At 38.6% G+C, this 12,529-nt stretch overlaps 1 protein-coding gene across 1 annotated transcript; it reads left to right on the plus strand.

Moving 5' to 3' along the window:
- The first annotated feature begins 3,643 nt into the window (after positions 1 to 3,643).
- SPP1 (secreted phosphoprotein 1) lies at positions 3,644 to 11,725 on the plus strand. The gene is made up of 7 exons (XM_081236401.1): positions 3,644 to 3,740; positions 4,854 to 4,921; positions 5,034 to 5,072; positions 7,651 to 7,731; positions 8,021 to 8,062; positions 9,649 to 9,942; positions 10,895 to 11,725. The coding sequence occupies exons 2-7, from the start codon at positions 4,865 to 4,867 to the stop codon at positions 11,294 to 11,296; spliced, it is 915 nt and encodes a 304-aa protein (XP_081092527.1). The 5' UTR covers positions 3,644 to 3,740; positions 4,854 to 4,864; the 3' UTR covers positions 11,297 to 11,725.
- Positions 11,726 to 12,529: the final 804 nt, after the last annotated feature.

Here is a 12,529-nt window from a genome sequence, read left to right on the forward strand (position 1 = left end):
TGTTTTAAGTGATGTTAATGTTTCTGATAATAAGACCATTTTTAAGACCATTTTTAAAATTTTGTTGACTAATTTATTGAGCAATGGGATAAAAAGTTTTATGGCGTGTCTATTTTGTATTTCTGAAATGTTCTACTTTCATGCCTGAACTTAAAAAAAAAAGAAAAAACCTTCTTATCTTCAACCCTTGTTTCTCTCTCTCTTATAAATAATTCCCTGCTTCCCTAGTCTATATATGATGAAATGATGAGTGGTAGGCTTCTTAGTAGATATAATTCCCAACTTCTTTATGACAGACTGGCAATGGTACCAAGGTCAGCTTTTTATCTGAACCTTGACTCAAAGGAAAAAATAATTATTTACAGAGCTGAAAGAGTCGAAATAGTTTATTATACTTAGTAAAATAGAAATATCCAAATAAACTAGAAGTCAGTAGAATAAAGTCCACCAAAACAGTTGGACACAAATTTTCCTGTTATATGAGAAGTTTCATGTAATTCGAGAAAAAATATGTTCTTTGTGTTTCCACATATCCTCTTATAGTGTCTATATTTTATGATCACAACCCACTCTTCATTCCAGTTTAACAACTAAACTTTTTCCTTTCCACATACAAGATTTAGAAGGAATTTGATCATGTTGACCTTTTGATTTTAACAACCCAGGATTAACCTAATCGAGAATGGAAATAATGTGGAAATGCTACAGATCAAGCCTCTCTGATTCAAAGCATTTAACACATTAATTCTGACAGCTGGAAAATCCTACTCAGAAAAAAATGTCAGCAGCATGTTTAATGACGAAAAGCAAGAAGCACGAGCCTCTTCAAAAATCAGAATGACGCACTATCCATCTCATACTTTACAGAACTGCCTCTATCACAAATCATTTTATCCTCTCATCTCTGAAGCATCCCAGACACGTTCTTTAACCATGAATTCACAAGCCTTTACTCTGAGTGAGCCTCGGAATCTGCAACCTCTTGAGCAAGCGTGGGAAACGGGGAAGGAGCCCATGGCGTTCACCTGGGTTTGCTGAAGACAACAAAGCAGAAAAGAATGCTTTGCTTCCCTTGGCCTCTGTGCTCCCTGTTAATGTGTAGCGGGTCATTGTTGGGAAATATTTCCTCACCTGACGTTCCAAGACAATGGAGGACCTCACAGTTGTTTTATGGCTCAGTCATTAAACGCATGAACGTTCCATCCTGCCGGAATCACTGACGGAACCAGACTGTGGTCTGAAGTCCTTCTCAGAAACGCTGCCACCATGTGGCACGTTGGCGCTATGACCGGAAGAGCCCTATAGGTCATGTGGCTCATCTCAAGATGGCTGGGCTCCAGCAGAATCTATTCCTATAACTTCCTAAGTTCCTATTAAATCATTCCCGCGGGCGCAGAGTAAACCATAGTGAATTCTGTGGAAATCTTGGGGTTTTTTTAGAATATGTGAACTTCCCTCCGCTACACTGACAATCTGACAACTTAAGTGGGTTATGTGTTTAAAGGGAAAAAAACAGTTTTTAAGAGCAGAAATAAGAAATCTGTTTTTGCAACGTTATAACCCGTGTGCTTTGTATTTTATAGAGATAGCTGCCATCTGAATTATTAAAATGTGTGCTTAGAACCCACAAATCAACAATATCAATTCGTTTGAAACACATACAATTTAAAAGAGATACATTTCCTCCCACCAAGTGTCTACAAACCTATGGATTAGTTACGTTAACACTACAAAAAATTATTCTACCGTATTTATATTAAAAGTAATACTTGGGGGCTTCCCTGGTGGCACAGTGGTTAAGAATCCGCCTGCCAATGCAGGGGACACGGGTTCGAGCCCTGGTCCAGGAAGATCCCACATGCCACGGAGCAGCTAAACCCGTGCACCACAACTACTGAGCCTGCATGCTGCAACTCCTGAAGCCTGCGCGCCCGCCTAAAGCCCGTGCTCCACAACAAGAGAAGCCACCGCAATGAGAAGCCCACGCACCACAAGGAAGAGTAGCCCCCATCACCGCAACTAGAGAAAGCCCACGCGCAGCAACAAAGACCCAACACAGCCAAAAATAAATAAATAAACTTATTTTTTTTAAAAAGCAACACTTGGTAAATAGGAGTTGACACCTTAGATACAACCAATAATAAATAGGAACATTTAACTTTAATCTCACTTTACACATGATTCTTACAATGGAGGTGTGAGATAAATTAATAGTGCAATCTCCATTTCACAACTGAGAAAGGTAGATGAAGAGGTTAAGTAATCTCAAAACAATATTAAATATTTAAAGTGGACTCAGAGCTCTGCAACCCCTAATTTCTGTTCCAATATTCAACGTTCAACTGTAATTTTTTTTCATTCGAACACCTTTTGAATACCCTGTAAAGTTTTTTTTTCATATAGAATTTTCTTTTTCATTTTCTTATTAAGTAAACAACTTTATATATCCTGGGAGAAAAATTAGAAAAAGACAATTCAGAAATCTGATCCAGCCCTTCAGAGGTGTGCAAATTATCCTGTCGATGTACACAGTTTAAAAATCTTACATCTGATCTCATTCCAATAACCTATTCCATTTAAAGGTATTACAAATCATGACTACCTGCGCCTCCTAAAAATCTGAATAATAGTTAACACACATACACTGGTTAAAATAGGCAGGGTATTTGCATATATGTGCCAAGTATTTTTAGTTCTACACATACTAATTCACTTAAACCTCTCGAAACACCCACGAACTGTGCATTTGACAGATGAAAACAGGTATACATAGGCTAAGTGATTTGCCCAAGGTCTCACAGCTAATCAGTGGCAGAGTGGAACTCAAAGCCACACTCTGGCTCCTGAAGCAGCACTTTCCAGCAGTAACCCTGCTCTCAGTCAGAAACTGCTTTCCTTCTGCCGCACTGAGAATAAATTACCTTTCTTCTATTTTATATAGCAATTAGCAGATCCATCACTTCCAAACAATTCAAACAGGGCGACAAAAATCCACGTCCTTGAAAGGTCAATGTAAATCCAATTTAATGAGCGTGAACGTGGATTTTAATGTTACTAATGCCATTTGTTTAAATGACAGGCTGCTACACACTTGCAATCACAAAACAGAGCTTAAGTGAAGATGGAGGAAGGGTTTCTGAATTCTTTGGATGTATCTGAACAATAGCCTGATAGCTCTTAAATAAGTACAATTGTGAGGCAAATTTGGTTGCATATATTACCTTCATCTGTTATTTAAACCAAAAGAAACAAAAATCCATTCTATTTGCTTTTATTTAAGACTGATTTAGATTATATTTTTATTCTAATTCAGAAATTATAGAGTCTTTGTAAGAACTAGTCATTTCCTTCCTTCCCTTTTTATGGGACCCCCTAGATGCCCTTCCAGGACGCTGAGAGCCAATCCTATAAACGAAAAAGCTAGTTAATGATATTGTGCATAAGTAATGTTTTAACTGCAGAGTAGTTTGTGTGTGTGTGTGTATGTGTGTGTGCATGTGTTTGTTTTGTAACCACAAAACCAGAGGGGGAAGTGTAGGAGCAAGTGGGTTGGGCAGTGGCAAAAAACCTCATGACACATCTCTCCGCCCCCTGTGTTGGTGGAGAACGTCTGGAGCAGCCTTTAAATTCTGAGAGGTCCTGGTTGTCACCAGCAGGGAGAGGAGGAGGCCAGGGTGCAGCACTGAGCTCAGCATCAGCACCGCCTGGGACCGGGCTCTTCTCAGCCGCCGCAGACCAAGGTAAGGCTGCAGTTTGCTACTTGCTTGCTGCCCTGTGTATGCACTGTTTCATTTCATGGGGAAGGTCAAGCTGTAAGGAAAAGAGCTTAACAGTAAAAGGTGTTAATCAGACTTAAACGGTCCTAGTCTTTGGAATAAGCATGCCAGATCCAGGGCAGATCTCCTGCGGGAAAGGTGGCCGGCTATTTTGAAAGACAGTCGAATACAAAACTTAAAAATATTGCCAAGCCATCCTCAAAAGAACTGAAACTGCTTCTTGCCATCAGAAAAAAAAGGAAATGTCTATGCCCCTTTGGAATGATTATATCTACTTCATTTTAAATGGATACATGATGGTGGAGACATTTAAGAGGAAATGATTTTTAGTGCTAATGTAAACAAATGATAATGCTAATTATTTAATGATTTGACTTACCCTGTTTTCAAGGAAAAAACCTTTCTGAATATTTTCACCTCTGTATTTAGCTGTTAAAATTTATCCAAAATACCTGTATGACACTATTTAGACTTACAAATAGGAAAGCTGTTGACTGTTTTCAGTGTTTTTCTTTTTCGTTTCAAATTTCTAGAATACCTTACTTAAATTACTAACTTTAGAGATAGCTTCATTTCACCTAAGTAACACCTTTTAAATAATTTAAGTTGAAAATCACATTTGAAATGCATGCTGGAAAATGGAGAAAGCAATTTTCTTTCACAGCTTTATTTTCTCTCTCTTTGTGTTTTTCTTCTCTGAAAAATAAATATTCCCATTCCAGCTTATTATTTGAACTCAATTACTGTTGATCTGTTTTTAGGTTTAGATGGCTGGTGACATGAGGTAGCAACGGCATAATCTCTGAAACTCTAAATTTTAAAGTTGAGTAAATATAGACTTGTAAAATTCCTCTCTCCTTGCCTAATAGGAAGAGATGGAGAATAGAGGGGGTGGCATTACAAATACTAACTCAAAAGATCATAATATTAAGAAGAAAATTTTCCTCTAAGAAGTAGAGAGTATTTCTACAGAAAATATATATTTATTTGTGACGATTTTGTAATGTGGTAGCCTAAAAAAGCATCACTGTTTTAACCTAGGAAACGATCAAATATTTCTTACAAAATATTTTGCAGGAACATTCATTATGATGAGAATTGCAGTGATTTGCTTCTGCCTCTTGGGCATCGCCTCCGCCCTTCCAGTGAGTACAGCTGAATCTTAAAGAAAATTCCTCAAAATAAATGAATTGTGTGTTTCAAGGTGCTAGGAACACGTTCACACTGTAATCTTTCTTCACCTTCTCTGTTTCAAAGGTTAAACAGACTGATTCTGGCAGCTCTGAGGAAAAGCAGGTGAGCATCTTTTAGGTTTATCATATAGTTAAATTATTTTTGCAACTTTGTGCTACAAATGTATGGCAATTTTACTTATTTTCATAGTCAAACAAAATAACTTATAAGTATTTATTGAGTGCCTGCTATGGTTCTAGGCTAGTACCAAGCACAGAACGGCTTTTAATTAATATAGTCTCTTAAAACCAAACTAGATTTTTTAATATAATAAAATGATGCTCTAGGCCTATCATTTATGTAAAATGAGTTCTATGAAGTTGTGTGACTTTTTGTTTCCATGCGTCAACATACTGTTCTAGAAGTAAAAAATTCCATCTTTTGCTTTACTTAGTGGCAAGATAAGTTTAAAATTCACCACACATATTGGAGAGTTGGCATAACCATAATATTCACAATACCTCCTAAGATATTTGCTAAGAAGCCCATTATAAAAAGAAAGTCTGTTTATGCCGTTTGTATCTATTGTGCTTATCAGATGACTTTAGATCACATTTTTCTAGCCAAACATAAGACCAAATCAAATTCTTTTATTATAATTATTCGACCAGCACCATAGATGTACCTGCCCCTCCACAGGGTGAAAGCATGCCAGCCAAACAACAAACGGGCATTGTCCCAAGGAGCTTGGACAAAAAGGCACACAGTTCAATTCCAGATAAACAGAATAAAGGCCAACATAGAGCTGCCTGGGGTCACTGCAGTTAGATTGCTTAATGAAGATGTTAGGAGAAGTATTGCTGCTTGTGTTTGGGTGTGCAAGTGGGTATAAGTAAGTGGGTCTGTTTTCCAAGTGATTTAAGAGCACAAGTATTGAATCACAACAATAAGCCAGAAAATTAACATTTCCAGAGAAAATAGTGATCACACATTTTTTTTTTTTTGCGGTACGCGGGCCTCTCACTGTTGTGGTCTCTCCCGTTGCGGAGCACAGGCTCCAGATGCGCAGGCTCAGGGGCCATGGCTCACAGGCCCAGCCGCTCTGCGGCATGTGGGATCCTCCCGGACTAGGGCACGAACCCGTGTCCCCTGCATCGGCAGGCGGACTCCCAACCACCGCGCCACCAGGGAAGCCCCTGATCACACTTTCTGAGGCAAGAATTAGTGCCTTTTTAATAGAATAAAATATGGCACATGAAGCCATGGCAGTATAAGTGGTTAAATGTTATTTAGGAGATAAGTGAAGAGCTCAACCTTCTAGAATCCTAGAAATCTAGAGCTAGTAGGAAATATGGAAAGTCTATAAAGAGACACCCCTGAAGATGAACACTGGTTATCTATGAGTGATATGATTACTGGGTAGATTTTAGTTTGTTTTTCTTATCTATTTGCTCTTCATATTACTTTTTAAAAATTATAAATTTATCTTATAAATACAGATAAAGCCTGTATTAAAGGTATCATCAGAATAAATATGTATATTAAATGTAATCAATCATAACATTTATCTGTATAATATTTATATAAATATATATATTTTAAAGAAAAAAAAGGGAAACTTTGAACTCATCTAGACTAGTAGTTTTCACATTTTTTAGTCAAGGAACACATTCTTTCAGGAAAAAACTGTCATAGAAGCCCAATATGAAGCTCCTCTGGTTAGAGCCAACCATGGGGAAACCCAAAGTGCTACTGACTGGTTTCCTTCCTGCTCTTTTCCTCCTTTGTGGCTGTGAAGGAATTCTTGGAACCCTCAGGGTAACTTTTCTCCATGACAGAGATGTGAAGTGGTTGCCCTGGGCCGTATAGCCTACCAGATGACACTTATTCAGAGCAATTTCCACTCCTCTGCATTAGCATATTATTATCATTTTCCAGATAAATGACTTGGCTAAGCGAAAGGCCATTCCATTCAGGTCTTTGGCACCTTAAAGCAACAGAACTTTTATGCAATGGTGTTGATATTATATTTCTGCACTGCCCACTAAGGTAGCCACTAGACACATGTGACTATTGAACACTGGAAATGTAGCTAGTGCAACTGAGGAACTAAATTTTTTTTAATTAACTTAAATTTGAATAGCCACGTGTTTCATGGCTAGAGAATGGCATACTGGACAGCACAGCCTTAGAGAGTTTCTCCTTGTTCCACACAGACAGGAAACAAGGAAGATCAACACAAATTAAGGGCACCTCTGCTTTAGTTGTGTTTCATCTGAGAGGAATTTCAGCTAACAAACATGGAACAGAAAAGCACAGTGTATCATCAATGTGAAGAGCCGCTGGATTTGAACCCTGGCTCTGCCACTTACTACCACTTAACTTCATTGTGGCTGAGTTTCTCCTGATCTGTAAAATGGGAGTAATAATAATGATACCTATCCTAGGTTTAAATGAATTAGTATTTGTAAGTTACTTTGAAAGTGTGCCTGCCTCACAATAAGTGCTATGTAAGGGTTTGTTAAATGACTCTACCAGAAAGAATAAATTATGAAAGATATAGCTAAGGCTCCAGTTGACTGAATAATGCATATTATGCTTATCCATCAAGATCGGGGAAGTATAGTTGTTTTTTCAGCTTATTACTTAGATCCCTGTTTCTTTTTCTTAATAATGACAAATACGCAACTCTGTTTTGTAGCTTTACAACAAATATCCAGATGCTGTAGCCACATGGCTACAGCCTGACCCATCTCAGAAGCAGACTTTCCTAGCACCACAGGTATTTTTAATTTTAATTAACTCTAAATATTAAAATTCTCACAACTAAAGAACAACCACCACAAAAAAGAGCCACCAAGCAGGCCATTTGGGCTTGTCAAATGGATCTTTCCTGCCTGTTGGTAAACGTGAACTTAGGACACCATTTGATCTGTCATGTTGTCTTCCCGCTTAAGCCATCCACCAATGAGGCTAAAAAATAAGACCTGCTTTGTATGGAAAAGGCTAACTTTCGAATAAAAAAGTTAAGAGAGTATGATGTACACTGATTTGTACCCTTCCTTCTTCAGAATACTGTGTCCTCTGAGGAAACTGGTGACAACAAGCAAGAGGTGAGGTTCCACTTTGAATCCAAGGTCCATCATGTCTTGGAAGGACTAAGGGAGCAACTCTTTCTCCCAGTGACACTGCCTGGGTTCAATTCTGGCAAAATTCCATTAAAATTCTCCAGTAAATGCCCTGTCTATCCACTGGCCTGAAATTCCAGGGGCGCATCACATCCCTACCCAAAGCCTTGAACTTTCTGCAGACCTGATTATACTGGGCCAACAGTATGGTGGGCTCTAGGTCAGGGATGGTGGAAGTAGAGCCTTTACTTAGTGGAGTGGAGGTGCGGGTATGGGAGAAATATTATGGGATGGGCTCCTGGTAGCCCGATTCATATTTGTCTCATTTCTCTGAGTGACTCTGCCACCACCATCCAAGGGAACAATAGGAACTAGGGATTTTCTTCTCAAAACCTTGAGACCCACCATCTTGAGACCCACCCTCCCTTCCTAACATGAGCTCAGCCAACCATAAAAAAAAAAAAAAAAAAAAAGAATTTTCCTGTCTAAAACTTGCTCACAATAAACACAAGTATTTACTAAATGTCAGAAATACCAGGTTTCAAATAAGTTTAGTGGGGCAGGAAATGTTTACTAATGTCTGTTGTTTGAAATACTAAGCCTCTTGCAGTTTATTTAAGGTATTTTGTTGCTGTCATCTAATATCTGGTAAGCATCTAATTAATAATGCCTACCAAAGCCAAGACTTTGACTCCAGGAACATTTCTGCTGCTAACATAATGGTTTATTTAATAACTATTCTTTTTATTGGAGTTATTACTATATTTGCTAAGCAAAGGGCTAACTTAAATTTGTTTTCCTTAAGATTCTATTTGAAGATGCTAAGAATTTCTAATAAGGAAAGTTAGATAAATGACCCAATATATTTGCAATCAGAAGTGTAATAGACATTAACTGGTTAATTGAGCTGCAGTTTATACACATGGATAACAAAGTGGCCTTTTGATTATCCAGGCTAATAGGGAGGAGTTTTAGGTTTGGGGGTGAGCATTAATACATGGATGCTCTGATCTCCTGAGAATTATCATAGAAAAAAACAATCTCACAATTATGTATCTGTATTTACTGCATTATTGAACTTGGTAAATTAAATAGTGTCTAAAATGAACAAGGAAAAACATGTTATCGATATAAATTTATAACTCATACATTTGGCTTGAAAATAATGTTTATGAAAAAGCAAGAAAAATGCCTCAGAATAGGATTCCATTTATCCTTGTGTTAAAAGGGAAATTGGAAGATGCTCACTTTAGCTCTTAAAAGCCATTGAGTGCTTTGTTGTGAATACAAAGATTCTGAAACTGGGACTTCCCTGGCAGTCTGGTGGTTAAGACTTCACCTTCCAACGCAGGGGGTACGGGTTCGATCCCTGGTCAGGGAGCTGGGGTCCCACGTGCCTCATGGCCAAAACACCAAAACATAGAACAGAAGCAATATTGTAACAAATTCAATAAAGACTTAAAAAAAAAGATTCTTAAACTAAATAAAGATAGTAAAAGACTAAGGCACCATAAAGCCTAACGGAAAATAAAAACCCTTACAACAATTTTTCCGGCCATCTTGATTTTTAGACCCTCCCGAGTAAGTCCAATGAAAGCCCTGAGCACACAGACTCTGTGGATGATGAAGAGGATGGAGACAGCCAGGACACTGACGAAAATGACTCCAGTGACCCTGACCATTCCGACGAGTCTCACCATTCTGATGAATCTGATGAAGTGGTCACTGATTTTCCCACTGATGTTCCAGCAACCTCCGTTTTCACTCCACCTGTCCCGACCGGAGACATACACGAAGGCCGAGGTGATAGTGTGGCTTATGGACTGAGGTCGAAATCTAAGAAGTTCAGCAGATCTGACGTCCAGGTAAATCCTTGAACAAGACACATGAGATGGTTATGAGTAGAGCCCAATTCTAGGGAACAAGGGTCTGCATGCTCATTTGTTCATTCATTCAGCAAGTATTATTACTTTATGATCATTGAATACAAAATCTTTTCCCACTTATTGGTTTTTGTATTAAAGTCCACATAATTTCTCCCTAATTTTGTCTCTCAATCACAATGCTATTTTTCCAAATCCTGGTTATAAAGCATTTATTCTATTTGCTTTTCTATTTTTTTTTAACTTACTAATTTTTCGCTATGTCAGGTCTTTGTTGCTGCGCATAGGCTTTCTCTAGTTGCGGCGAGCAGGGGCTACTCTTCATTGCGGTGTGCAGGCTTCTCATTGCAGTGGCTTCTCTTGTTGAGGAGCATGGGCTCTAGGCACGTGGGCTTCAGTAGTTGTGGCGCAGGGGCTCAGTAGTTGTGGCTCGCGGGCTCTAGGGTGCAGGCTCAGTAGTTGTGGCGCACGGGCTTAGTTGCTTCACAGCATGTGGGATCTTCCCTGCCCAGGGCTCGAACCCGTGTCCCCTGTACTGGCAGGCGGACTCTTCACCACTGCACCTCTGGGGAAGCCCTCTATTCGTTTTTTTAAATTAAAAAAGGATCTGGATTTAGCACATAGCCCTGCCACGTACCAGTCCCTTTACTTTTAACTTTTGCTTCATTTTCCCTTTATGTAAAACAGATAATGAGACCTTCCTCATGGGTTTCCTCTCATACAAAATTGATGTACCTATTAAACTAAAGGAGATGACGTAATGAAAGGACTTGGTTTGAAAAAAGTAACATGCTAGTATTATTTTTTTGCTTCAGCCAAATTTAGACATTTTTAGAGAATACATTGGCCTGAAAGTTAAAAAGCAGAAGAAAATTACAGTGTTCCCATCTCTGGCTGTTTATTGAATTCTTCTCCCGTTTGTGCTGTGATTCAGTATCCAGATGCCACAGAGGAGGACGTCACGTCACACATGGAGAGCGAGGAGGTGGGTGATGCACCCAAGGCCATCCTGGTTGCCCAGCGCCTCCACAGGGCTTCTGACTGGGACAGCCGTGGGAAGGACAGTCAGGAGACGAGTCAGCCGGATGACCGCAGTATGGAAACCCACAGCCACGAGCGTTCCAAAGAATTCAAGCTGAAGGCCGAGGCTGAGAGCAGTGAGCATTCCGATGTGACTGAGAGTCAGAATAATTCCAAAGTCAGCCATGAATTCCACAGCCAAGAATTCCATAGCCGCGAAGACAAGCTAGTCCCAGACCTTAAGAGTGAAGAAGACAAACACCTGAAATTTCGTGTTTCTCATGAATTGGATAGTGCCTCTTCTGAGGTCAATTAAAAGGAGAAAAATACTGTTTCCTACTTTGCTTTTAGTAAAAAGAAAAAATACATTATAGCAGAGTGGGACAGAATATGAAATGCTTATTTCTCTGCTTAGTTGGTGAATGTATGTGTGTGTGGATCTGGAAACAGATCATGGTTTTGATCGTTAGTTTAGTGTGTGACTTCATGGTAACACCCTTGTAAACTAAAAGCTTCAGGGTCTAGCCTATGTTCTTTCCATATAGGAAATGCAAACCATCACTGCATTTTAATGTTTGCTAGCCTTTTATGAAAAGAAGTTTATGTGAAAGCAAAAATCCTTTTACACACTTAGAGAATATAAAATTTCATGTCACTATGATCTTTTGTTTTTTAAATTAGTTTATATTTTGTTGTGATTATTTTTGTCGGTGTGAATAAATCTTATATCTCAAATGTAATGAGAGTTTGGTGGTGTCAATTGCATTTCTTATTTGATTCCCTACAGTTGCCTAGCAATTAATACATGTAATCTTTTTAATTAATGTGCTGGACTTAGTAGACAGCAATCTAAGACCTTCTGGATCAAACATACAGCCCCTGGCTGAGCTAAAGTTCCCAGTCAAGGAAACAGGAGTCAAGTGGAGGTTGATATTCAGCCAGAACTCCTCCAACTATGCAGGGCTCTGTAGGCCACTTCCACTGAGTGAGAGCAAACTTTTTCTAATGTTCACGAAGCTGATGTAAAAGCTAATGAAAGCTTAGATGCAATCACAAATCAATTTTATTGTTGTTTACCATTCTCCATTCATTTTCTCCATGAATTTATGCTTTCTTGCCCTTGCATTACAACTTGGTAAGTCCCATAGCTATTCTGATCACTTGTAGATAATAAACAAATAGTCCCTTTGTACTGGAAAAAACCTAAAAGCTAATAATCAAAATTTTCAACTTCATTCAAAACTAAAAGTTCTGGAAACCTGAAGTGGAGCAAGTGCCTTATTTCTATGCCTGGCCCCTCTGCTCTTAAAGCTAGAAATCTCATTGGAAATCTAAAAATTCTCTATTAAACAACTCTTGGGATGAAAGGGGAAATTTTTTAATGGCAGAATTTCTAAAAAATAGTTCTAATGAAAACAAACTCAATAGAGTACAGTTAAACCAGTGATCACAGAAAATCCATAGCCTTAAATTCTTGCAGCAACAATGAAAGAATGAAAATAAGGATATTGAGCTGCCATCTTAAAAATGAGAAAAGAGCAACAAAGTA

Source organism: Mesoplodon bidens (genome assembly GCF_964165515.1).
Source record: "Mesoplodon bidens genome assembly, chromosome: 1".
Classification (NCBI taxonomy): domain Eukaryota; kingdom Metazoa; phylum Chordata; class Mammalia; order Artiodactyla; family Ziphiidae; genus Mesoplodon; species Mesoplodon bidens.

Bases quoted from the DNA above. Each gene is read 5' to 3' on its own strand.
- SPP1 (XM_081236401.1), top strand. From the start codon at position 4,865: ATGATGAGAATTGCAGTGATTTGCTTCTGCCTCTTGGGCATCGCCTCC. The intron at 4,922-5,033 runs GTGAGTACAGCT...TCTGTTTCAAAG, and splicing joins GCATCGCCTCCGCCCTTCCA to GTTAAACAGACTGATTCTGG. The intron at 5,073-7,650 runs GTGAGCATCTTT...TCTGTTTTGTAG, and splicing joins GCAGCTCTGAGGAAAAGCAG to CTTTACAACAAATATCCAGA.